The sequence below is a fragment of the Rhinolophus sinicus genome, chromosome 6, assembly GCF_057876585.1.
Source record: "Rhinolophus sinicus isolate RSI-liver-muscle chromosome 6, RSI-T2T, whole genome shotgun sequence".
NCBI lineage: Eukaryota > Metazoa > Chordata > Mammalia > Chiroptera > Rhinolophidae > Rhinolophus > Rhinolophus sinicus.
In genome coordinates this window covers 43,381,378-43,408,309 of record NC_142506.1, presented here as the reverse complement: position 1 = coordinate 43,408,309, position 26,932 = coordinate 43,381,378, and the positions used below count along the sequence as shown (strand labels likewise).

General features: G+C 51.2%; 1 protein-coding gene across 2 annotated transcripts in view; it reads right to left on the bottom strand.

Annotated features, from left to right (window-relative positions):
* GALNT2 (polypeptide N-acetylgalactosaminyltransferase 2) overlaps positions 1-26,932 on the bottom strand; it is a 169,307-nt gene that overhangs the window by 8,830 nt on the left and 133,545 nt on the right. For both annotated transcript variants that reach the window (XM_074316435.2, XM_074316434.2), the window contains 8 exons: positions 21,578-21,699; positions 19,449-19,536; positions 15,562-15,649; positions 14,332-14,435; positions 10,206-10,332; positions 5,227-5,319; positions 4,854-4,937; positions 2,959-3,085 (listed from right to left, as the gene is read on the bottom strand). In XM_074316435.2, coding sequence (XP_074172536.1) covers positions 2,959-3,085; positions 4,854-4,937; positions 5,227-5,319; positions 10,206-10,332; positions 14,332-14,435; positions 15,562-15,649; positions 19,449-19,536; positions 21,578-21,699 — 833 coding nt within the window. The remainder of the gene's footprint in view (positions 1-2,958; positions 3,086-4,853; positions 4,938-5,226; positions 5,320-10,205; positions 10,333-14,331; positions 14,436-15,561; positions 15,650-19,448; positions 19,537-21,577; positions 21,700-26,932) is intronic.

The following is a 26,932-nucleotide window of genomic DNA, read 5'->3' as shown; positions in this document are numbered from 1 at the left end:
AGGTTCAGCCAAAACCAGATAGCAAACTGCGTGCTTCCAGAGCAGGAACCTATTTTCAGTTGGGAAATGCTATTTCCCCTCTCTCGTCACATCCACGCGGCACGCTACTCGCAGGAGCTCACTCCCCATCAGTTCAGACAGACTCTCTCTCGGTAGGTTTACCAGCCTGAGTGTCAGGCAGCATGAGCCTGGGCTCCATCTCCTCAGAACTGCACCCCCAACAGGCGGCTATTTAAATGAACTGAAGTTACGTGAAATAAGGACGCTGCACCCTCAGTCGCGCCGGCCACGAGTCCAGCACTCCGCAGCTACACGGACTGCTGGTGACTGTTCTGCACGGTGCAGATCCAGAAAGCGGCTCTCTGGACCTCGGGCTGGTCCTTGCAGGAAGGTGTGCCCAGGTGTGGGGGCGACAGCTGCCTCACTGTTACCTGCTGACATGTGCTCTCCCACTAGAAAACCCTCGCTGCCCAGCTGCTCATTGAGAACAACCCACCTCAGAGGCCCTCAAAACCCCGGTGCTCTGAGCCCAGAAGACTCGGTCAGGCTGTGGGCGTGGCCCCAATAGCACTTTCTGGAAGCTCCAGCTCCCCCCCGCCCCCCACACACAGGCGTGGGCGGAGTGGGTCCAGTGCCCTAGACTGGCAGGGCTGGGTCTCCCGCCACGACCCCAGAGCCCATCGCTGCCCCTGGCACAGCACGTGCCCAGCACACATCTGCTGGAAAGGGATTAAAAAGCCCAGTGAGACCAGTGATGGTCCCACAACAGCAGAGGAAAAGGGCAGAGAGGGGGAGCAAAGTGCTCTGCATGTGACCGTGTCATCTCCACGAGGTGCGAGGCTGAACACTCAGGTCGGACTTAGGCAGACACAGAGCCAGCCTGTGTCAGACCACGGTATGGGGTGGCACAGCACTGTCACCTCTGCACATGGCCGAGTGGCTTCCTACACTGTCCCGACCGACTTCCTTCCCTAGAATCGCACGGAGAGCAGCTCGTCACCAATGAGCACCAGTGCCTACATATATGGTCACTGTGATTCACTGTCCAAAGCAGGATACCCTTGAGACTAAAAGGAAAGCTACTAAAAACTACAGGGGGTCAACAGGTTGTCCAGGATGTGGCACAGTCAGCCTGCCCATGGGGTGCCCAGAGGAGGGCTCAGGGGTTCTGAGACCCACTTTGGGCAGGATCAGAGGACCCAGAGCTATGCCCACTTGTCCTTCCTTCTGGGGGCATGTGGGGGTGATCGTTTTGTTGAACAGCGATCAAAGGATACCAGCCAAATTCCTGAATTCATCAAGCGCTGCCTTTCTGACTCGGACCAAGCTCAGTGTTTGGAGAATAGGATCGATTGAGTTCCCTGTCTTCACAGAGACCCACTTTTCTGAGGGTGAAATTTTAGTATATTCATTATGGTTACGGATGGAGACAGAAAAAAGCCACCTCTCCTCGTCCCTCCTGCCCCCACCCCACGGAGGCCCGAACCATGGAGAAGCTGGTGCAGGAGCAGGGCCTGCATGGCTCTGCAGTGAACTCCATGTCCTGCGGTGCCACTGCTGAGTCCACGATATCACACAGGCCACCCGGCGTCCCAGCACGAAGTGAGAACCACATTTAATTTCAGGGCCTCAGAGCAAAGGGCTGATGAGGACAGGAATGCTCTCGGCGGAAATAGCACCGCCCCGTCCTCCTGTCCTGACCAGCGAACACCGAACACTGCCTCGCTCGTCACTCCTGCTCGTCCCTCCTCTCCTGTACTTCCTCCCCTCTCTGCAGGCTCCCTTTGCAGGGCCAATCCTAACACTGCAGGGCCTGGGGCGAGAACACAGGCGGGGACCCATATGTCACAGGTTCAAATAGTGAAAATTGGTAAGTGAGCTGAGCCCCGAGGCCGGCTGTCACGTAGCTGTCCCCTGGGGAACATCCCCACGAGCCAAGTGACGCCCTCAGGACAGAGCCCAGGAGCAGCGCATGCGTGCTGGGCTGGCACGGATGCTGGCCAGCGCTGTATGGGGACCGCTCTCCCTCTCTTGTTCGTCTCTTGTCTAATTTAGTACGTTCAGGCCATTGCATGCAACTGCTAAATGACATCACCAAGTGAAGAAAGGAGGAAAAGTGTGTGAGGACGGCTGTCTGCCCAGACACTCTTTGGGAGGTTTGAAACAGACAAGCTTACATGAATGCAGGAGCCCTCTTATAGAAACAGTTCTATTTAAAGAAGGTTCTGGGACTAATAAATCTAGATACACCGAGCTAAGCTGCCCTTTATTTCTTTTTTCTTTTTTAAACTGTAGGCCCTTTGCGAGCTGCGCATGTTTCCAGGGTGCTAAGAGTGCACAGTACTGCCCAACCTGTTTTGTGTCCAATCCCCACATTTTACCAAGTACTGTCTCCTGGGAAAGCTGCCTTCTAGAACAGTGTTCTCTGAATAAACAGCCGTGGCTGGGCCTATCAAGCCATATACCTCTCTCCTTTTCAGTGATGACAGGTTTTTATGCCTCTAGGAAAAGGGTTTATGTGTCACAGTGAGTGGTTACTAATGTTTTGTATCTCAAGCTGTTAGTATCTGATCAGCAGGGAACAATGACTCGTCCCAGTGCCCATGGAAAAGCACTGCTTCGGGTGGGACACGGGCAGGGTTGAGACCAGAGACCAGACGCAGATGCAGACACACACAGGTGCTTGGGGTGAGCGCACACCTCGGGAGGACAGAGGCGGCGGGAGGACGAGGTCACCAGCCCTGCGCCGTGCCTGGACAGTGGGGGCTGATGTCAGCATTCACGCGGCCTGAGGCTGATGACAGGTCTGGGACATCCCATTTGATCCTGAGGCTGGCTGCAGGGGGCCGTGACCAGCAGGAGCCAGGCACTTCCTCGCAGGACAAGGGGACAGCGAGGACTTGTCACCTAAGGACACCCTCCTGGTCTCTGTGGGCCCGCAGGGGCTCATGTTCATACCTGGTTCCCCCCAGCGTTGTGACATTCATAAACTCCAACAACACCATCAGCAAAGTGTCCCAAAGTGTCGAGGCAGTTGGTCCCCTGCTGCAAGGCCCCAAAAGCTATATCCTGATGGTCAGGAACCCTGGAAAGCAACGTGAGAATGGTCTGCTTATTCCGCGAGACCCCAGTGCCCATCGCCCAGCCCTGCGCTCGGGGTCCATCTCAGGCAGAACAAGCACAGAAAAGCAGTGGCAGCTTCGCAACACCCCACGCACCCCACCCCACCTCAGGCAGGCGTGTCAGCGAGACAGCTCCTCTGAGTTTCTAACTGAATGGAACAGTGTAAGTTGGGGAAGGACTCTTTCCACTGTGTATCGGGAAATTCTTCCTCTATTCTCACTGTTAAGTTGGTCGGACGTCGTTCAGAAAAGCAGTTAGAATGTGGTCGGACCCTGCTGCCTGTAAGTCTGCAGGAAACTTAGGATTTGACTGTCACCAAGTAGAAGGGACATGCAGAGATTGTCTGGTGGCCTGACACAAACAGGGAAACAACATCCAGCGGGCGGGAGCCATGGGCTTTAGGTCAGACCTGCCTTTGCCCCAACTGTCCGGGGAACTGTCCACTCTTGCTCTCCAACCCTCAATCCCATCTTCCGCATGGTCCCTGCCAGACAGGAAGGAATCCACACAGCACCCACTTCCAGCACGTGGCCCAGCATGTCCCTTAGGAAGCCGTCAGGAAATGGCGACCATTGTTGACACAACACGAACATGAGGCTGGCATCTCTGCATGGGCGGGGACAGCTTGCCCACTGCTGTGGTGCCTGATGTAGGCTTCAGTGATGCACAGCCCGGGCCCCCAATCATGGGTGACCTCAGGGTGAAACTACAGTTACTGTCACTCTGTCTGGCGTCATTACATCACAGGTGAGTGACAGCAAAGTGGGCACCGTTACAGGCTACAATCCACAGTGGTGAAGGCCGTCATCGGCCACAGGAGAGACGTGACAGGGCTTCCCACGGTGACTGCCCCGGTTGTCCATCCCCGGCAAAGCCGACCGCCTTTGGCAGCAGAGGCACAGGTCCAAAGGGCGGCATGGCTGGGCAGCCGCACTCCCGCCAACAAGTCTGGGATGAGACTCGAGGGGAGGGGAGGGCCGGGGGCAGACATGACAGTGGTGGCCTGCATTCAGTTACTCATCGGACATCTGTGACTTGCTGTGAGATGCTCTGGGACAGTCAGAATAAGGACTGTGCCACGTCACGGCCAAATCCGTGTGGCAGTCCCTTTAAGACGACGTTTAGATGGATCCTGAAACCCGCAGACCCACCTATGGGTCCTGTGAGGAGGGTGTCCCTGCTCCCCTGGGACGTAGACAGAGGCTGGAAGCGTATCTCTGCCACCATCTTTCCCATGGTGCAGGTCCCCGCCTCCCAGCCCTGTTGAATGCCAGTATCTGCGAGCAGCATAGTGAGCAGAGCAGCGTGAGGCGGGCGAGGCCGAGGGACTGAGGGCACCGCACAGGCACACATGGGCAGTGGAACTGTCCCTCTGTCACTTGGAGCCCATCGGACAGCGGGCCTCTGGTCCCCGCGCTCTGCCATCTTACTAGTGGGAAACAAGCTAAATGGGCGACACGTTGGAACTGTGTCCAGGTCTAAGAAGAACGGGAGGGCAGCTCAGCAGGACAGAGCAGGAGGCCACATTTCAGGGCGCATTCTCAGTGGCGCTTGGGGACAGCGGGGGTGGGCGGGGACATGCAGTTCTCACTGGGAGCCCCAGCTACCGGGCAAGAGGCTGACGTGTAAACCTCACTTCACCTTGCGAGGGCTCGCCACCTCGCTGACACCTTGGTGACACTCCAGTGCTTCCAAACCTTAACGTGCGACCCCCAGACCCCGTGGCTTACCGTAATTCTGGGTAGACATTTTCAAGGTACCACTTGAAAGGCTTGCAGCTGAGTTTCTTCCTAAGCTCCAATCGGCTCTGAATACTGCAGGAGAGGGCAACACGGTCCCTTTACAAATTTTAAGAACTTACGGGCTCCCTCCCTCAAACCTGGAGGTCTGCCTGAGAACCGCATGGGCAGGTGGTGCTGCCCGCCTGTGCACAGCCATGGCCCTGGGGCCCCACCCCACCTCCCACACCCCTCCCACCTGAGGCCCACACCCGCCTTTGACACCTGGGTGGCTGTTCTCAACTGTGGCCACAGGTCCCCCCCCCCACACACACACCCCGCGACACCCAGCAAAGTAGCACAAGATGGCACAAGGGACACTTACTTGCCATAAGGAACGTTTCTGGCGGAAGGCACTGCTGCGTAATAGAAATTTTTGTATTCATCCATCCAGACCTCCGCTGCCCGGCGGGTGTTACTAGAAACAAAACAAACCTCCCTGAGCTGTGATTTGTTTTCCTGCCATCAACGTCACTCTGTTTGCACTTGTCTGCTAGGAGTGCCACCGGAAGGTCCTTCCGGGAGGGCTGGCAGCTCTGTGTAATGCAGAGAGCAGGTGTCAAACAGAACTTGCTTTTTTGTCTTTCCCAGAACACGAGTTATCCAAGAGAAGTCAAAGTCAGAATTCCAGCATGGCAGGTACTGTAAGGAAGGGACCGGCGCTATAGCAGAGAGGACGACAAAGGCAATACTGGGCACGAGTTACGCGCCCACAGGACGATGCCATAGCACAGCCCAACCCTTGGCCCCCACGGCCTTTCTCATGCTGGGCTCTAACACTGCCAGGCAGCTCTGGGGAAAAGAACAGATGAGAGTTTCTAGTGAAATGACTTTTCTTTCTGCAGCCCGAGTTGAGTGTTCTGTTTGCACAAGGCACAGTGAGTGACGTGAAGGGGACAGTAGCTTTATGCCCTGCATCTGGGGTGCCTCCGGAACTTTGCTGGAGGGGCGCAGACAGACGGGCTTTCCTGGAAGGCAAGAGAACTATGTGCTTAAATCTCACAACCATGGAGAGAACCAGCTTCATGATCAGTGTCAGGGTCAGTGAGGCCACCAGCCCAGCTCCTCTGAAGGTCTGATGTGCCTGACAGGCCACCACATGTGGCGTCAGCATCTTATCCTGCCGACATTCTTTCAAAGCACCTACGAGGGTTGTCAACACAGTGAAGCTCGTTGCTCCCACTTCCTGGACGTGGTTCCAGAGTCATGCTTCCAGCTCACAACCACCTCACGCACCCCCAGAACCCACAGAACACCTTCTATTCTTGCAAAATAAACACATCAGTGAGGCAGTGCTCACCTTTTAGAATAATTCCTTCTACATGGAAGGTCTCTTTTAAATGGTGAGCCTGTCAAATGATCTGAGTTACAATTATGAAAACCATTTCTGTTTGGGACATCCGTCTTTTAGATAAAGTGGTGTATACACCTTTTTCCTTTTCATGAAGTGGCAGACAGACTGCAGGATGCCGTTTCGGGGACAGACAGACCGCAGGAATGTACCCATCTTCTGATGCCACAGTTCCCACTTCCACAAACTTACCTCAAGGAAATAATCAACTGGGAAGGAAAATGTGAAGACAGGCTCACTCCAGCATGGTTATAATGGCAAAGCAATTAGAAACAATGACTTAATTGATTTAACAGGAAGGAATCAAATAAATGAACACCGTGGCCACTAAAAACACAGGTGGGCATCTTACATGTCACTGTGGAATAATGTCCTTGCCTTGGGTGAAAATCAAACAGATTACAGAACGGCACCCAGTAGATATGTGTGTAGAGGAAGAAGAAGGGGCTGGGGAGGGAGGGAGGGACAGAGAAGCTAAAAGATGGATCCACCAAATTATAAGAGTGTTATCTCTGGTAAGGAGGTCAGTGATTTTTTTTATGTCTTCCTGTAAAAAATGCCCAGGTACCACAATGAGCATTTAAGTGCTGGGGATACTGGACGTGAGTGTTATTTCTCAGAGAGCCGTTAAATATTCTTCCTGGGGTTGGTGGCTTGTTACGTGGCCCAGGCCTTCGCCTCTGCCCGGCTCTGCAACTTCAGTCCTCTGGGGTTTGGACTCCCCGTCAGTAAAATGAAAGGATTTGATTCAAAGATCTCCTAGGTCTCTTTTGGCCCTAATGATTCAAAGGTTTTATGAATTCCAACTGCACAATGGTTTTAAATCACTTAAGTCATTTCTTAATTCACAAATGCAAAGGTACCTTTTTCTGTCCACTTAACAGAAAAAGGTCCGCAGGCAGCAGTGTCCATTCATTCATTCAGGTCCTTACCAGGTACGTACTATACACTATATGCCCGTCTTCTAGGTGCCACAGACACAGTGGCACCTGCAGAGACCACTTTTCATTTCCCCGGTCTCTCCTGGCTGCTGCCCCCCCCACCCCCACTTCCCGACACACACATGCAGGGCAGACGGTGCGGCTCTAACAGACTAGAGGGTGCGATTCAAACTGGCCAGGTACCCTGCTTGGTGGGAGTAGCAGTAAACGGCTTTGTAGGCAAGTCAGTTTAGACGATTGGTTTCCTGTACTTAGTTTGTTCACATTATCCTGCACCGTGGGTAACTACGGTCTCGCCACTCACTGCTAAACCTAAACCCGAACGTCCACCCTAGGGCCCCACTGTCACACCTCTGACTGGGCCTTTCCCTGGCCTTGGGGTGACTGGTCCACACACACCCTCCAAACAGTCTCTTAAGAGGCTAACTAGACATGCAGCCGTGTGAAAAAGGAACCACCCAACTGCCCACTCTCCACTGGTACTAGGAGGTGGCTTTCATAAGCAAAGACACATGTAAGGTTTTGCAGACATGTCACCACCTTCCTCTCTAAAGTAACAGACGCCCACATGGCACACCTGGGGGTGGTAAAGTAGGCAGGACCCGCACAGGCCCCCTGCCCCGGCATGCAGTCCTCCGTCCCTCCCTCACAGACTGAGACTGTTCTCTGCACGCCACTCTAAAACCTACTTTAGCATCTGTATCTCATTGCTAAATTTCAGCAACCTCAGACACAGACTGCGCTGAGGGGTCTAGATAAAAAGATCGATGTGGCAATGACTCCAACTCTGGAGCCAAGCTGCCGACTTGAACCCTAGCTCTGTCACTTTCCAGTGTGTGAACTTGGACAAAGGAACTGCACCTTTTTGTGCCTCAGTTTCCCTTATCTCTAAAGTGGGGTTTAGTAATAGTACTTCACAAGGTTTTATGAGCATTACATAGGTTAATATTTGCAAAGTACTTAGAACAGCCTGGCACACACGAAACACTATAAATTATAGGTACTGTTGTTTAGCCCCAATTTTTAGATGGTGAAATCTTATACATTTAATGCCACACAATGGAGGAAATTAAAGAGAACTTGGGACTGGGAATTGCCCTGGGAAACAATATTCCACCTCTGTGTCTTCAGACCACTGTGCTGGGGGCAGTGGCGGCTCTTGCTGAAGGTCCAACAGGTGTATGCTGCCCCCAGGTACTGATGCCAGGGGCGGCTTCCTCCCCAAATGCCCAGCGTGCAGACTCCTGGGCTGCAAAGCACAATGAGAACGTTCCCATCTGAAAAACAGCGCTTCTGTGAAAAGCGTACAAAGAGATGTCGTGTGCATTTTCACAGACTGTTTTCTGAAATCCCACCGTTTGCGGGTAGATTCCAATGGCTTTGGTTTGGGAGTCTGATGTCTGCACCAGAGGTTTCTGGAATGAATGTCACGTCGCCTGGGAAAATGCTTGTTTGATTTTACAGAGCTCATTTTATGAGACCACATTTTGTTTTATAAAGCCCGAACAAAAATGAGGTTTAGACAACATTTGGGCAAGGATGTACTTTTTGAGAGAATGCCATTTGGTCAGAACCATTATTTGGTATTTGGCTTCCATTACAGTTTCCCAGAAGTCAGACTGTATGCTAAAAATTCAACTTCTGTGGAATATGTGTGTGCTGTGTGATCTGTACGCAAAGACAGTTTACAATGTGTGAGTCACTGTCCCGGCCCAGTGCACTGCCGCCCTCCTCTAAAGCTTTCCTTCCTTACTAGGGCACCACATCAACAAAGCTGTGTGACCCAGAGCCCGGGGGCCCCTCGTCCCTCACCCTCCCTCTCCTGTAACTGCCAATCTATCAGCACACACTGCCTGCCTCAGCGTGTGGCTGGCCCCTGGCCCCATTGCCATGGCCACAGCTGTGGTCCAGGCCACCTCACCTCTCGCCTGGGCTGCGACAGCTCTTAGAAGTGCCCTGCAGTGGAGGGGAGTGACACGCACACCACCATTTCATCCTGTTGTCACCTCCTCGCCACCCTCCACACAGCCAGAAGGACGTCTCTATGCTCAGAACATAAGAGGGATGTGGTGCTTAGAGTCCCCAGTGTCCCTACCCCTCCCGGCATCAGAACAACAGTTTCCTGCTGCCCACAGGACGCAGGACTGGGGCCGCCCTTGCTCTCCAGGACCCGGTCACACTCGGCATCCTTCTGTGCTGCAGGTGTGCCAAAACTCACCTTTATCTCAGTGACATGGACCTGCTCGTCCTGCCCCTCATGCCCCTCCCCCCCCACATGGCCACATCTTACCTGTTCACAGCATTTATTAAGTGTCTGAAATCACCTTATTTAGCTGTGCGGGTGCTGGGCTGACCACTCCCACTACCTGAGCCCAGCTGGTCGGCTTCACAGTTTTACCTTTAGCATCTAAAAGGTTCCCTAGGAAACCTGTAGCCCTCACACTGGTCACTTGCTGTTTTCCTTCAGAGCTCTTCATGTTCACTAGCATGTTTCCATCCTCATCATGAATCATATCTACACATCAGAATGTCTTTTCGGCTTGAATCTAGTGCGGCTTGACTGCTAACATATTGTACCCTGAATGGTATCTGTAATAAAAAACGTTAGGTCCTCATCTTTAAAACAGCTTCTTCCCGTAACACCACGTGGGTGTGGTTCTGTGAGCTGCACACAGGGCCAGGTCTGCGAGGTCCCGTCACCAGGACACGGAGCGCCCCGCAGCCCTCCGGCCGCCCCTCCCCACCCCAAGTCCCGGTCTGTCGGTGTCTTTTGGAGACGGCCCTGCAAGTGGACTTGGGCAGGACAGGACCTTTAGAGCGAGCACCTGGCACACAGCACAGCGCCCCTGACAGGCACCCGAGGTGTGTGCTTCAGCAGCTGCTCCCTGTCACCGCCGAGTGACGTCCGTCCCGTGGAGGGGCAGTTTCCATACAGCCCAAGGTCGACCCCTGTCCGGGAGGCGTCCGCAGAGTTCTTGCCCCTGCTCAGCCCCCGCTCGGCCTCACACTCACCGGGCGAAGACGGTGCCGCTGCCCCCCGGGAACGTGTAGGGGTGCTGCTTCCGGAACACGTGCCCCACACGGCTGCAAGGGATGATTTCCAGGCTGCCGCCGCACTGCCACACGCGGAAGGAGATCTCTGGGGTGGAGAACGAGACGCTGAGCGCGGCGCCCTCCCGCAGGGCACAGGTGCCCCCTCCCACCAGGGGCTCCCACACCCTCACTGCTGCTGGAGGCGCGAGGAAGGAACACGCCGCTTTCCAGAACACAGTCCGTACCGCTGCACGTGAGGACAGCTGCCGCCTGGACGGCCAGGCCCCCTGGCACAGAGGGACGCACGTAGGGGTGGACATGCCGATGAGCCCGGCGCCGTGAGTGTGCACATGGGCTCCAAGTGAAGCTGCAAACCTCACACTCACACACACACACACACACACACACACACACACACACACCTTTAAGTGGTCAGTTACGCCTCAGTAAAGCCGGAGAGGAAAACAAAGGTGGGAAGGCAGCTCACACTTAGGTCGCAGTGTTGTTTATCGACACTAGAAAGTGGTGTAGACAAAAAGAATCATGCCAAGCTAACACCCACACCAGGACATTTAGTGTCAGAGATTCAGCATTGGTGGAAGACAGCTAGATCTGTGTCACCAAGTCCCATGCTTTTAGTGCAGAATTCTAGTCCACCTTAGGAAGACAGAAATGAAGGGAGAGCATCTTGCAACATTTTCCAGATTCAGACTAGGAGCCTTGAGACCAGAGTGATCTTTGGCCTATTCTGAGAGCAAAGGACTTGGCATGAGGCCTGGGACGTCCCTGTGATGTCACAAACATCGACTGACGAAGTGCCTGGGCTGAGGCCTGCAGGCTGGTTCCATTCCATCTGCACTTGCTCAGTGTCAGAGGTGCTGGAGAAAGCAGCGTGGACAGTGTAAAAACACCGTGAGCCGGAGGCACGGCAGGCCCGTACCGGAGCCTTAATGTTGGAAAGTACCAGGCAACCAATAGGCCATCTTCCTCTAAATCTAATTTTCAATGCACTGAGCACCAATGTGTATCTGAACTTTTCCATCCAGGAAAAAGCTCTCTTCCCTTAAACCGCAAAAACTCTCTGTCCTGTGCTTTCCCAAGCGTCAGCCACCTGGAGTTCACAGGCACTACAGACGTGGTAGTGACCAGGGACGCCTGGGGACCAGACAGATATCTGAGGATGGCCGACACCCCTTACCAATCAGTGACCAACTGGCCTGGGAGACTGCCCTCCACCTGCTTGCACACGGATCCTCCCTGCAGGCGTGACGAGCCGTGTAGTTGGGCGCTGCTCATGCCACCGGGACGCGCACGCAGCCCCAAGCGTCTGCACTCGGGAGCAGCTGGGCACACTGCTGCCGTCTGTCCCTCCCAGACAGTGTAAGGAACTGAGGTTAAGCAGGAAAACGAAGGTCTATGCTTGTGAATTCTGAGAGGCTCTGCGAGGAGTCTGTGAAAGGCATTCCTTCCATGTCATCTAGCATCCCTGAGAACATGTCGGGAGGCGGTCACCGTGGGGACCTCCCACCAGTGCACAGGGACCAGACGTGACTGCGGTGGGAGGCTGCTGCCCAGGAAGCCAGCTGCTGGGCGAACCCTGTGGACAGAGCCTCGCCGTGGCAGCAGGTACCTGGATGGCACAGTGAGGGGCATGGAGGACCCACTCTGGCAGACGGCACGAGTGTCCTTCGACCCAGCAAAGCCCAGCGGTGGGAGCGAGTGACACGCAGTTATGAGACCTGAACAGCCAATTCCCTCATCATATTAAAAACGTATGGTTCTGACCACCCAGGCCCACCCAGGGGAAGGTTTCTGACTTTCCTTCTTACAGCGTCAACAAAACTTCCAATGAGAAGTTCTCTGTATTTTAGGAAATAAAGTTTAATTATACACTGGCCTAATTGGAAAATTCAAAATCTGGGGCTAGCAAGGGCCCCTGGCTTGTGCACGGGGAGTCTGTTAAACCAGTAAGGGATCAGTTCCGAGTTAGTGGGAGGTTTTAAAGGCCAAGTACAACTACAGGCATAGTCCAGTCTGACTTTGCTTGAACTTGGGGTGTTATAACTTGGGGATGACTGCTTAATATAACTTGGTGGCTTTTTAATCAGGTATCTTGTATTTGCATCTTGGCTCTGCAAACAACCAGCTCTGAGGCCGTAGGCGAGACTCTGTCCTTCAAGAAGCCTGAACTGAGACCCTGTACGGGGAGCAGTTAGACCCTCCTGACACGGTGGGGACCTGCGGAAAGGGAAGACGGTGTTCACGGTACCTGAGCCTCTTCCAGCGCCAGGACCAGGCTCTGTCCTTCCGTGTAACTGCCGGAGTCACTGACAGTTAGCTAGGAACACCGGCAGCCCCAGGAGTTCTGTGGGCACACCTGCTGGAGGTGCCTAGAGTTTTCTCAGGCGGCTGCACCCACCTCTCCCAGCACCCACCACACAGCCCTCAGGCTGGACACACACGGCCCCAGAAGTCGGATCAGTGCCAACAGAGAGATGCCCAGCGGGCACCTTCCCTGCTGAAACCCCTGTGCCTGCTTCAGCGAGGGTGCAATACTCTCAGGAGCGGCCTGAACTGGAGCCGACAAGGGGAGGAAGACGCTGCCAGCACCCGGGCCCAGTGCCCCTTCCGCCCTGTCCTGCCTCGCTCGCCTCGACTCCGGTTCCCTCAGCCCCCACAGGGCCTCGTACATGGCACAGCTGCGAAAGGAGGGACACCACACCAACAACCAGCCAGGGAATTAAAACATTTCTCTCCCCTCTTCTGGTCTCTGGGTGAAACGTTTCCTTTGATATTTACAGCAACTTTCTTCCTACACGAAGACAAAAGTACTGCCATGTCACCTGCCCAATCCTTGCTTTCAGCTCATAGCACAAACTTCCGAAAACCACACCGCGTTTGTGGGAGCTGGTCACCTCAGTGATGTGCTGTCCGACGGGCGGGCTGGCTGCCGGATTGCCACTAAGCCCGACTCCACATTCTCTTCAGAGGTTAACAATTCCTCTGAAGCCTTCTGAGCTCTAACGACTTTAATCCAAGTCGTGTCTACCTGTCAACATCTCATAAAAAAACAACAACCAGGAGTTTGACTCACGGTCCTTCGGCCTGAGGACCTGGTATCGTTACTGAGTCTCAGCTTTAACCTCAGCGGAGGTGAAGAAATGCCCCACATGAGATGTTATCAGTAACTTGTACATCATAAAATGAGAGAAAAATAGTAGGCGAGGCTAGTGTTTTAAACTAACAAAAAATGCCAAAGGCTCTGCTACGAGTGAAAATGGCTGAGAACGACAGTGGCATCATTTTCTCTCCTTTTCCCTGCCTCCCTGCTCTCAAGGTGCCCCCACCCAAGGGTGAGTGTAATTTAACAGCGTTCAGGAGCCGAGGGGAATCAGCTCGGAACCACAAGCACTGGAGTGAAAGGTTCAAGTGAAACAAACAACAAAAAAAGACAAGAGTCTTTTTATCTTTATGCAGTAAGTAAGATGCAGCTACCAATACAGACCAAAGTCTGTAAACTTTCATTGTCCCCAAATCCGGGTAAAATCGATTTGTACGGGTTATTAAAAAAAAAGTCAAACCAAATAGACCCGTCATCAAGCAGTCAGGAAGGGAGAACGCCAGGGCCCCCCCTGACTTTCATGCTTTGGTGGCCCGTGTGCCAGCCCCCGCACAGCTCCCCATCCACTCCACACGGCAAAAAACAAACCCACAGCCTGAGTCGTTCCGCCCACTTTTGTAAGCCTGCTTTCCAAACCCTCGGATTCAAAGGACATTAAAGAGTTTGCATTTCCCTTCAAGAGCTTATCTGTATCTTCGCATCCTGCCCTCTCAGGGTGACACACTTTAATGCCCGACCCAAGACTCTTTTAAGGATAAAAGGGGTGGTCCATGTACTTACATGGGGACCAGTTATGTCCAACGGTTACTAACGTCTTTAAAAGTGATTTCCCACTTCGCACCCTGTACACCACAAACTCTCGCCTAACAGTCTCTTCAAAGCTTCCATTTTTCATCTCTACCCCTCTTGGTCAGCAGGAAAAAACCCTGCGTTCACCAGAACTGGAAAGTGTTTGGTGCTTGAAGACACGAGCCTCATACGTACCCAGGTTTTCTCCTCCCCATACATCCATCATCATGTCGTATTTGCCCAATTCTTCAAAGTAGAACTTATCCATCACGAACAACCCTCCAGCAATCATGGGGGTTCTAAAGAGGCAGAGAGGGTGGAAGGGAAGAGGGAGAGATCAAAGGTCAAGGTGAGCTCACCAGCAGTGTTACACCAAGGTCGAGCCTACATACTGACCTTAAAAATAACCGCATGGCTCTGTTTCTTGCTCAGTGTTCTGGGTACACTCCTGCTTTACAACCGCTGTCTTCAAATGCCTCCCCCCCTGCCCTGCTCAGATGCCCCGCAATGCGAGGGGCTGGGCCGTGCCTCCTCCAGCAGAGTGGCGACGGGCTGGGTGCGTTCTGACAAGTGGCGCTAGGCAATCCTCAGCCTTCTGTGCCCATTCTCCGTGGAGGATCGCAAAGCAGCCAGCGCACTTGGGAAGCCCGGGGACGCGAGCTGTCTCAGCGTCGTCACTGCCATGGAGCAGGCTCCTACTTTGCCAGACGGACACATCACCACCTCACTTCTCTGTCAGCTTGCGAAGGGCTAACAGAACGTTCAGGGAACCCTGCTCATTCCCAGCAGAGGCGCTGTGAGAATTCAATGTCAAGTGCTGGAAACATCTAGCTACAGATGCTGGGAACATGCTGGCAACACGCTGGCAGGGAGGTTTCAGGGTGGCTGTCGGGAGCAGTGCCCTCACTTAGCCAGCAACTGTGCTGAGCTCTGAGTGAAGGGGTGGCCCACAGCCCCGCCCCACAGAGGCGTACGGACTCCCAGCGTGAACCCAGGCCTGGCCTGGAACCTTACAGCCAGGTGGTCATGAGGACAAGCTGCTTCCTTGTGGCCAAATGGGACAGTGGACAAAGGGCAGGGGACCAGGAATGCCAGCAGCAGAGGACACTCCCACTGGCCAGGCACACCCCCCTTCCTGGGTTCCAGAGGTCATCTTGGAGCCCCCGCCCTGCCGAGGAAAATGCTCCACCTTTGAAAGATGAGGACACACAGGCCTGGCAGCTTTGCTTTAGGGGTACACACTCGCTGTCATCTGAGGAGAGGAGTCTCAAGGTACTTCATTCTGTGACATGCTGGCAGATCCCCCTTTGATCTAAGATGAGGGGGTGTGGGTGTGGGGGCACAGGCCGTCAGGCCCCAAGGGGACATGGGACCCAAGCCTGGTTCCCAGTGGTGAGGGGCACCCCAAAGGATCCTGGCACTTACTTTATGGGGGCGACCGGGTTTCCTTGGCGGGACCTTCTCTGCTCAGGTGTCATGTAGTCCCACTTGAACACCAAGTTCCAGTCAAAACCTGCCAACCACACAAAGGAAACAGCGTGTTGACGAGAGTGGATGTTTGTTCTATGACGAGAACGGATGTTTGCTCTCAGCACCAATGTTCTTCACAGCTTAAAAATACCGGATATTTGCACGAGACTCAACAAAAAACACAACAAAACAGAACAGAGAAGTTGTGGTGGGGAGAGAGTGAGTGGCGGACGGCAGGACAGCGGGAGGGCGCCCAGAGATCTTTTTTCCCCAAAACAGAAAAGTTTTCCCAAAACAGAAAATGTGGGCCAGGCGTCTCTAAAATGAGAATGCGTACGAATAAATGTGAAATGAGAAGAGAAGAGGGGTCTGTGTGGTGACACCAGGGGGCTGGGGGAAAACGAGTGGGGTAAAAACATCTGCCACCTTGCCTCCAACCCGGGAGGGGACAAGATTACAGGTTCCCAGGGCCTGTGAACGCGATCTGTTCAATCTCTCTCTTTTAAGTTAATTTCTAATTACAGTGGACACGATCTGATGTCAGTTTCAGGGGTACAACACCCTGATCAGCCGTGTGGGGCCTTCAAACCCACCTGGTTGCAAGTGAACACACCCGAGCCAAGAACGGCTGGGGCGAGAGGGAGAGGGAAAACGTAGATGAAATGAGCTGAAAGCAGCAGCAGAGTGGGCAAGCGAGCCTCAATTTCTGGGAAGTTCAGCCCCTGTCCTGACTCACTTAGAACCCACAGGCCGCTCAGGATGGCAGGGCCTGGGCCTGCACCTGACAGGTTTCTGTTTATGAGACCTGTTCCCTACTGATCCTACACAATTCGCAGACCCCTGGCCCCGGCTGGCAGCTCTCACCCTTACCCAGAAGGGATCCCACAAAGAGCCACTGGTGCTAACACACCTGCCTGCTGCCGCTCTCCAAATGAGTAAGGACAACACTTCTGGTGACACTGGCTCAACCGACTACCTTCCCGAGGGTGTGACGGCCAAGCCGACACTGCATTGCCATTGACCCCCGGCTCTGAGCTTCTCAAACTCTCTGCCATCATCAGGCCACGGGCAGGGCTTGTGCAATGCCTGAGTGAGGATGCTCGTCTGTGCACTCTGAAGGCGGGGCTTGTCCAGCCCACAGCCCCGGTGTCCGCAGCCCGGGCAGGATGGGAAGTGGAGGCCCAAGGCCTCCTGGGCCAGCTCAGCACACTTTATTGCGCAGCCAAAGGCACGGGACCAAAAAGGCCCCCAGCTGTCAATGCAGACTGGAGCAGGCAGCAAAGAGGGAGTGAGCGGCTGGGGGACCAGGCAGGGGGACAGTGACGCAGGAGAGGAAACTGACACTGGCCCTAGGCTGACGTCTCCCCGAGGCAGACAGCCTGCCTCAGACATGCCACCCACAGAAAGGGCGGGCTGGCCATGGCTATTACCAGCAGTGGATGCAGAGGCCTCAGCTAGCCAGTCCACAGAAACTGCCTGTGGTTTTTCAATGTTCGATATAATTTTATTAATTTGGTCCAAAGAGATAGGCAACGTTAGATTTTAAGAAGGTGCTAAATCCTTGTAAAAAATCCTTTGTTTTTCCTAAATGGAGTTTGTAAAATGCTCTCAGAGGGAGTATGGTCCTCATTGTTCCAGTGCAGCAAGAGGCCTGCACCCCACCACAGGGCACCTGCACCCCACTACAGAGCATCTCGTGTCCCCACACCCATCTGCACCCCACGACAAGACACCTCGCATCCCCACACATGCCCTGACACAAGCAGCTCCATGAGAGAAGGAGAGCCGTGGGATCTGAGCTCTGGCAGCACTTGGGGTCTTTCTCAATAACAAAGGATCTGTCCTCTCTAAAACCCCAAACCTCTCGCTAATTGTTGAACATCTCTCCTGAATTTTGTGTTTCCCAACATACATAGTCTCCCAGCACGAATGACCTCTTGCTGATGCCTAGGGACGAGAGGGCTGCCTGGTCACACCGCTGACCTCACGCTGGCCATTCCAACCCCTTCACTACCCTGTGATAGGACGATTATCATCCCACTTCTCAAATGGGGGTGCTGAGGACAGAGGTGAAACGGCCTGCCCACAGTGACATGGCCTGAGAGAGGCTCACTCAGAGGTCCCAGCCCAATCTGAGGACGTGCCCAATCTGACAGTCTTACTGCCTTCTTTTCTGACGCTAGACTATCAGCCGACCGTCTGTGTGGGTCTGGAGCAGGCATCTGCTTTTTTTTAAATTGGGGAATATTGGGGAACAGTGTGTCTCTCCAGGGCCCATCAGCTCCAAGTCGTTGTCCTTCAATCTAGTTATGGAGGGTGCAGCTCAGCTCCAAGTCCAGTCGCTGTTTTCAATCTTTAGTTGCAGGGGGCGCAGCCCACCATCCCATGCGGGAATCGAATGGGCAACCTTGTTGCTGAGAGCTCGCGCTCTAACCGACTGAGCCATGCGGCCGCCCCTGGAACAGACATCTAATGAGCTCAAAAATGCCAGGAGGTGGGAGAAGCAGCCCCTTGTCTTACACAAAGCAATGGATGCTGGGCGGCTGGATAAGAATCTCTGGTGGCAGGTGACAGGGTTAATAGTGACCAAGTCGCACAAACAGGCAACGCTTTGACAGCTCTTCAGTGGCTCAGAGGGGTCTTTGCTGACCTCTGGGCTCTCAGCCGAGTTCTGAGAGGCGAGGTCGCCAACTAGCTGACTCTCAAAGCACCAAGCGTTTACTGCAGGGCTATGGCAGAGTCCTGGGGAGCACAGGCCACCCCCTCCACACATACAAGCTTGGGGACACAGGGACAGCTAGTAAGAACCACATGGAACACAACGAGTCCCTGAGAGTGGGCGGTGTGCCTCCTGTGCTCCGTCAGCTTCAGGAAGCACTTTGTGTGTGGTCTAGGAGCCACTGGGGTCCGCAGACCCTTTCAGGGGGTCCACAACATCAAAACAACTTTTATATTTATACTAAGCCTTACATGCCTCTGTGAAGCTCATCCTTCCAAAAGTGAATGAGAGAGTTTTCCAGAAGCAGCGGGACATATGATCTCAGCACTCTGACAGACAACAGGACTTGTGTTTCAACAATTTCTCAGCTATACCTTCTAATACAGTGAATGTTGATGTTATAACCCACATGATCCAAAGTTCTTTGGGGCCTTCGATCATTTTGAAGAAGGTAAAGAAGAGTATTACACAAATCGTTCTGGGGGCTCCGTGGAGGGTGGGTTTGCGGGGACGCGTCCGGAGGCTATGAGGACCAACGACACTGGTGTGGTCCTTCAGACACGTGCTACCTGCAGTGACATGGGTGGTCTGGGTGGGGAGGAGGCGCCAACAACCAACCACACATCGGGGGTACAATCAGCAGGACTTGATGACAGTGGGCTTCGGTGGCGACCACGTGTCCACCTGGGTGACCAGGCAGATGGCTTTGCCACCAAGGACACGCAGGCTGAGGAGCAGTGTGAGGAAGGAGGTGCAGCTGGGCTCTGGGCCCTTTAACTCCTCGAGTCCAAGCACTGGGGCGCTTGTCACATGCTGCCTGGGGCCCCATCCCCGACACCCAGTGGGAAGGCTGCGTCTTCTGATTAAAGATGACACTGGTAGTGCGTGCTGAGCCTGTGTCACAGCAGCAACAGAAGGTCAGGGAGGCACCAAGAGGAGCGGGAAACAGGAACCTCTTACGGGGGTGACAGCCCTTTCATGACGGGACTCAGCTCGGAGCACAGGTACGGCTATGCGAAAGCTGCTGTCACTGTCAGCCGTGACATGAGAGGGAACGACACTGAGCCATGGGACATGGTGTGGAGGGAAGGGAAGGCCAGGCGGGGGACGTGGCAGCACCTACCGCCTTTTAAGTCAGCGGACGCCCCCACGTACTGGAAGTTGTCCATGTTGATGACATCGATGATGGGCGACACGACGCGAGTCCTGTCCTGCAACAAATAACAAAGGACGCGAGTAGGTACCAGCAACACACGGACCCGGCCACAGGAGAGGGCGTTCGTGCTGGCCGCTGCGGGGAGCCGGTGCCCGTGTCCCAGTCCCCGTGTCCCGGGCCTGCCCAGCCAGGCGTCTGCTCTGTGCCACCACAGACGGGGCCCATTCTGCACTGAGGGACAGCGGTGGCGGCTGGGCAGGGGACAGTCTAGGCTCAGCTCATTCGGCTGAAGCCCTGGATGACACCAGCGTGTTCCCAGGGTCCTTTTCTGTTTTCCCAAACGTCTAAACTTCCAACCATGGAGCCATTGTCATTCTGACAGAATCTGAGCTCAGTGATCTGTGAGCCGCAAGGAAGCTCGGGGGTGGACTTGTGGCTAAGACGCCCAAACAGCCAAGGTGGGAGCACGTTTCTACGGGCACACGAGGGGCTGTGATGTGCAGAGTGCCAGTGCAATTACAGCAGGAGGTACAACAAACCGACTAGAGAATTCCAGATTCTCAGTCTGTCTACACTGCATCTACAAACAAAAACCTTCTCCAGAAGCTGCGGCATCTCTCCACGCTGCACCGCCACTGTTCCGGCAGGAGAGGCTGGGACACAAGGCCTTTCCACCTCCTGCCCTCCTCAGTCATGTGGTTGGTGCTGGTGAGAGGCACTGCCCAGCCGGTGTTAACAAAGGAGTGCCTGCCCGAGCCATTTGAAGAACCCATGGGAGCCAAAGGAAAGATGTCGAAAGCCAGTCAGACACCGAACTGGCACAACTCAGAACATAATACACCAGAGAAACACACCGCGAGAGTATGAAACTCTAACCACACCCAGCTGAGGGGTACGGGACGAAAGCCCATGGCAGCGCTAAAGCAAGGGGACAAGGCCCCTGGCCGGCCCCTGTGCCTGCGGGTGGGAGCACAGCACACGGGGGCTGTACTTGTACTTGTAAGTCTGCTTCGTTTATTCCTACTTCTTCTGACTGGACTACAATTAGTGAGAATCAATACTCTCAACTCTTTCCACCCTTAATTTAGGAAAGAAGGGGTCCTTGAGATGTAAGTACAGAAGCCAGCAGCCTTCGCACACACTAATATCTTGGCTGCAGCTTTTGTGTTGTCCCTGCATTCCGGGAGGCAGTGGTGGAGGGAGGGGTTGGCAGGGGCAGCCAAACGGGCTCTTTTCGGAGTGAGCTGTGTGCGTGTGCAAAGAGGCTCGGCCAGGGTAGTAGTGACACCTGCCTTGCAATCCTGGCCCTGCCACCCGCATGCTTTTCGATAAGTTATTAAAGTTCCCTGAACCAGTTTTCTCACCTGTCAAATGGGGTAATACCTGGGTTAAAGGTAATATACAAAATGTCTAGCATGTGGTTAGAATTCGGTAAACGGTGGTGAATATGATTATCAAAATACCAGTAGCCCGTGGTTATTTCATATCCCAGACTTAAGGCCCGTCAGCTAGCCTGGCTGTGCTGTACAAGCACGCCTTGCTCATTTTATGTTTCTCCAATACTTTAGGTTTGCTTTATCACCCCAAGGAAACGCTTTCTCAGTCGGGAGGAAAGAAAGTCAATAAAACAAGCAGAAGGCAAGAGAAATGATAAAAGGGCAGATGTAATACCAGTGATGATGCTTCTAGAAGACAAAGGTGCACAAAATGGGCCTGTGGCCCCCTGGACGGCCTCCACGGTTGCTGTGTGGTTGCAGCGCCCCTCCCCCACGAACCTGCAAGCCGCTCTCACAGCCCAGTGGGATCCCCAGGGGCTCCCACAGCGACAACAGCAAGCACTCAGCTACCACGAGCACCCTGCCCTCCTGACTCGGGGAGCTGGTTGCAGAGCTGCAGGGAAGGCGGAGCCGACGCCCATCTCCACCTAAGAAGAGGGTCTACACCCAGCAGGTTTGCACTGGCCTTTGCTGGCCCTGCCTCCTACTTGTCAAGTGAGGTTCTTCCCGATTGACAGACTCCTGCCACGAGAACAAATGTTCCCGAGGCACGTTTCCCCCTTTGCAGCATCAGGGAAAAGCACCGTGAGCCCGCCTCACCTCGGCCACCCTCTGCAGCAGGGGCTCCAGCCAGTGCTCGTTGCACTCACAGTGGCTGTCCAGGAACGTCAGCACCTTGGCCTGGGCCGCGTCGGCCCCCCGCACCCGCGAGCGCATCAGGCCTGTGAAGGAGGGAGAACGAAGGGTGTGACACAGCACGCCCACCACCGTGCCAGCACCCCGCTTGGCTCTGCTGCCCTCTGGCTGGGCAGAGCTCACCGCAGCTTGTGTGGACAGGTCAACACTGCTCTCGGCCACCAAGACCGAGTCCTGTTGGGACTTTTTTTTTTAAGTCACTTGGATGACTAGGAAGACACCTGTCTTAGAACTGCTGCCTTCTGACAAAGGGATTTACATAAGAAGTCTCCTTTACCAAGTAACTGAGGTGTGGAACTTTCAAAGCTATTTTCCTCTGGCACGGAAACAGTTTTCTAATTAACTGGGCTAAAGACTGTGTCACCAGACACTTTAAGTGCTAATGGTGCTGATTTCAATGGTGATAATTTAATGGTAACAGTGTTGTAAATATCTTTGTATTCTAAGACTTATCACAAGTCATGTAACATAAATGACAAATCCCAACATTGTAACTTTTACACAAAATTAGTTACACTACTAATCAAAGCACACAATGTATATACTCGTGATCTGTTACTAACATACATTTTGATTATCACACCAAGTCTTTTCATAAATAGCACATTTATCCCTAGATAATGAGGTCATAAATGGCTTTGCTATGTATGTGGGGCTTTAAACACGAAAGTAATATGACTATTCACAGCCAGTGAGGATAAGTGTCTTAAGTTCCTTTCTACAGAGTAGTCGAAATGGGGTTGCAGTGATTCTTATAGAGCTGTATGCTAGAGTAGGGGGAAAAGGCAGAAGATTTCTAGTTCTGGAATTGCAAACTCTCACTCAGATAACAATGAGAAACTCTGAGCAAAACAAAAAAAGCAATACTGAAAAGGGCTAAAGACAAGCCAGAAGCAGGCAGAAACTAGAGGGGATTCAACCCTTACAAGAAGAATATCACACAGAGTGAAGTCTGTGTTTATACGGCGTTCCCCTGAAGTTGCTCTCCAACCCACTGCAACACAGCCTTTCTGGCTGAGATGTCAGAGGACCGTGTTCTGGACTTCCAGGCTGGTGGGAAACTGAAGGATGAGATCCTGGAAAGGGGTAAGCCCCAAATCTAATGGCAACCTCCCTTCAAATCTGTGGCTAACTCCTGAACATGCAGGCACAGGGGAGACCCAAGGAGTCTGAAAAGAAATAATTAAGAAAGCAGAAAGAACTGGGATTCCAGCTGGTATCCACCACAGGGACATAAAGTTTGGAACTTCAATCCCACCAAGTTAGAAGGGCTTGGTAAAAACCTCAGTTCTACATAAACTCCAGGAGAAACACATCTAGGAAAACAGACTATCTCAGGAATAAGGGATTTACCCAAGATATATGCATCCTAGAAAAGTACAAAGACAAGCCTACACAAGTTCAAGGTCATCAGCCAATAATTTAACTGTCCAATACAACAAAGATCAACACTCTCTAAAGAAAAACAAACAAATAGAATCTAGTTACTATAACATATAATTTACAATGTCCATTATAAAATAAAAAATTTCTAGGCCTGAGTAAAAATAGGAAAATGTTACCCATACCCAGAAGAAAAAAGTCAACAGAAACTCACACTGAGAGGACCCAGATATTGGAATTAACAGGTGAAAAGTGTAAAGCATCTATTATACTAACTATGTCCAAGAACTCAAAGAAAATGATGGTTGTAATAAGTGAGCAGATGGGGAATCTCAGCAGAGAAATAAAAACCATAAGAGTCAAATGGATATTCCAGAACTGAAAATTGCTGTTTCTGAAATGAAAAATTCACAGACTGGGTTTAACAGCAGAATGGGGATGGCAGAAGGACCAGTGAACTTGAAGATGGAGCAATTAAAACTGATCTATCTGGTGAACAGAGAGAAAAAATATTGAGGGACAAAGAGAGAGAGGAAGAGGGAGAGGGAGAGAGAGAGAGAGAGAAGTCTAAGTGACCTGTGAGATAATATCAAGTGGTTACACTTCTTGCAGCTGGAGTCCAAGAATGAGGCAGAAAAAAATACATGAAGAAATAAAAGGCTAATTAGTTCCCCAAATTTGGGGAAAAACATCAGTTCACATATTCAACAGGATCAGCAAAGCTGAAGCAGGATAAATACAAAGAAAACTGAATCCAGGCACGTCATAGTTAAACTCCTAAACACCAAAGATGAAGAGATAATCTGGGAAGCAGCCGGAAGAATCACCAATGATGTGCAAGGGACAATACATTCTGAACAGAAAACAGAGGCCAGAAGACACTGGAACGACATTTTTAAAGCGCTGAAGGAAAAACTGTCAACTCAGAATTCTGTGCAGAGAAAATATTTTCAATAATGGACAAAGAAAGATTGTTCAGGTAAACAAAAGCTGAGAGGTTTTATTGCCTACAAGAAAAAGGAAGTTCTAGAGGAAGTTCTTTCGTCTGAAGGGAAATGTCAGATGGAAATCTGAAACTATACAAAGGAAAGAAGATTCTGGAAATGAAAAATATGAGGATACATTTAACAGTCCACATACATATTCTCTTGATTTCTTTAAAAGATAACTGGTTATTTAAAGCAAACATTTTAACACATCTTTGTGAGGTTTAAAATACATGTAGAAGAAAAACTTATGATAACATTACATAGAACAGGGAATAGAGGTGGAAATAAACTGTCACAAAGTTCTTACATGTTACCGTGTTTCCCCAAAAATAAAACCTTACTGGAAAAGAAGCCCTAGCTTATCCCCTGAACATAAGCCCTAATGCATCTTTTGGAGCAAACCTTAATATAAGACCTGGTCTTGTTTTCAGGGAAGCGCGGCAGGCAAAGTGGTGTGACACTGACTCTAAGTTGACGGCTACATGTTAAAGACGTATGTTGTTGTCCTCAAAGCAGCCACCAAAAAAGTACACACAGCTACAAGAAGTCAAATGGAATAGTAAAAAAGATCATTTCAAACTGTATTAATGACATTACAAAGCTATAGTGATCGAAACAGTATGGTATTGGCATAAAAACAGACATATACATCAATGGGACAGAATAGAGAGCCCAGAAATAAACCCGTGCACACAAGGCCCATTAATCTACAACAAAGAAGCCAAAACTATACAATGGGGAAGGACAGTCTCCTCAGTGAACGCTGTTGTGGAAACTGGACAGACACGTGCAAAAGAATGAAACTGGACCCTATCTCGCACTGCACACAAAAATTACGTCAAAATAGATTAAAGACTTTAATGTAAGACCTGAAACTATAAAACTCCTAGAAGAAAATATAGGGGGTAAGTGCCTTGACATCAATTTTGGCAATGATTTTTTTGTATTTGACACCAAAAGCACAGACAACAAAAACAAAAATAAACAAATGTGATATCAAACTAAAAAGCTCCTGCAAAGAAAAAAACATTCACAAAATGAAAAGGCAAACTATGGAATGGGAGAAAATACTTGCAAATCATATATCTGATAAGGGGTTAATATCTAAAATATATAAAGAACTTATATAATTCAATAGCAAACAAAAACAAAAACAAAAATCCCACCAGCAATCCAAGTAAAAGAAGGGCAGAGACACTGAGTAGATACTTTTCCAAAAGCTATAACATATGGCCAATAGGTACATGAAAAGATGCTCAACCTCACTAGTCATCTAGGAAATTCAAATCAAAACTACAACCAGGTATCACCTCACCTGTCAAATGGCTGCCATAAAAAAGACAAAAGGTAAGTGCTGGCGAGGATGTGGAGAAAAGGGAACCCTTGTGCACTGTTGGTGGGATTGCAAATTGGTGCAGCTGCTGTGGAAAACAGTATGGAGGTTCCTCAAAAAATTAAAAATGATCCAAGAGTTCCACTTCTGGGTATTTATCCAAAAGAAACAAAATCACTAACTCAAAGAGATATCTGCACCCCATGTTCACTGCAGCATTACTTACAATAGCCAAGACACGAAAGGCACCTAAGTGTCTGATAGAGGATAGGATAATGTCTCTCTCTCTCTCTCTCTCTCTCTCTCTTTCACACACACACACACACACACACACACACACACACACACACACACGCACAGGAATATTCAGCCATAAAAAATGAGAAATCCTGCCATCTGCACCAACATTAATGGACCTAGAGGGTATTATGTAAGTGAAATAAGTCAGACAGAGAAAGACAAATACTATATGAGCTCACTTATATGTGGAATCTAAAAACTCTGAATTCATAGACTCAGAACAGATTGGTGGTTGCCAGAGGCAGGGTGTGTGGGGTGGGGGAAACAGGTGAAGAGGGTCAAAGGGTACAAATTACCAGTTATAAGTCCTGGGGATGTAATGTACAGCATGGTGACTATAATTAACATACTGTATTGCATAATTGCTAAGTTGCTAAGAGATAAATCTTAAAAGTTCTCATCACAAGAAAAAAATAGTAACTGTGTGTGGTGATGGATGTCACTGAAACTTACTGTGACCATTTCACAATCTATACATATTTCTAATCACTGTTTTGTACATCTTGAACAAATATTGTTATATATCAATTATGTCTCAATAAAACTGGAACAACTAAATCAATCCAAAAGAAGGCAAGACAGTAGGAATAAGAAAAATGCAGAGGACTCAGATTTTGAACATGGTTTTGGCCCCATCGCTGTCATTAAACAGCTAAATGACCTTGAGAAAGCTACTTAATGTCTTTGGGTTTAATATTTCCATCTGTAACACAAGAAGAAGGATTAGGTTTTCAACTTTCAGAGCACATCAAAATCATCTAAGTAGCTTAAAAAATGCTGATGCCCAGTCCTCACCCCTAGAAATCCAGACATTTTTCTTTAATTGTGGGTAGGGTCAAGCCAGGGTCATCTTTTAGTTCCCCACTGGTTCTAATAAATTGTCAGATTGAGAACTGCTGGCAGTGACGGCCGAGCACTAACACGGAACCCAAGGCCGCTCTCTGTCAACCTGGTCTTTATGCGACTGTTTTCTCTGTCTCCTAGTGCAGATGTTTAAATATATGGGGTAAGTACACACACCCATACACATACGTGCATACACACAGATATACACACACGCACACAACACATACATACCCATACACAACATAACTTACAGCAAATGGAAAGTCTATGTTTAGATACCTTTTTTTTTAATTTGTAAGCAGTTTAAAAGCACTCTCTAAGGCCTGGAAAGTGGAAAATATTCTTTTGTCCTCCTTTTCTTTTTCCCTGTGCCAGCAAATACTTTGGGTTCAAATTCAAAAGCCATCA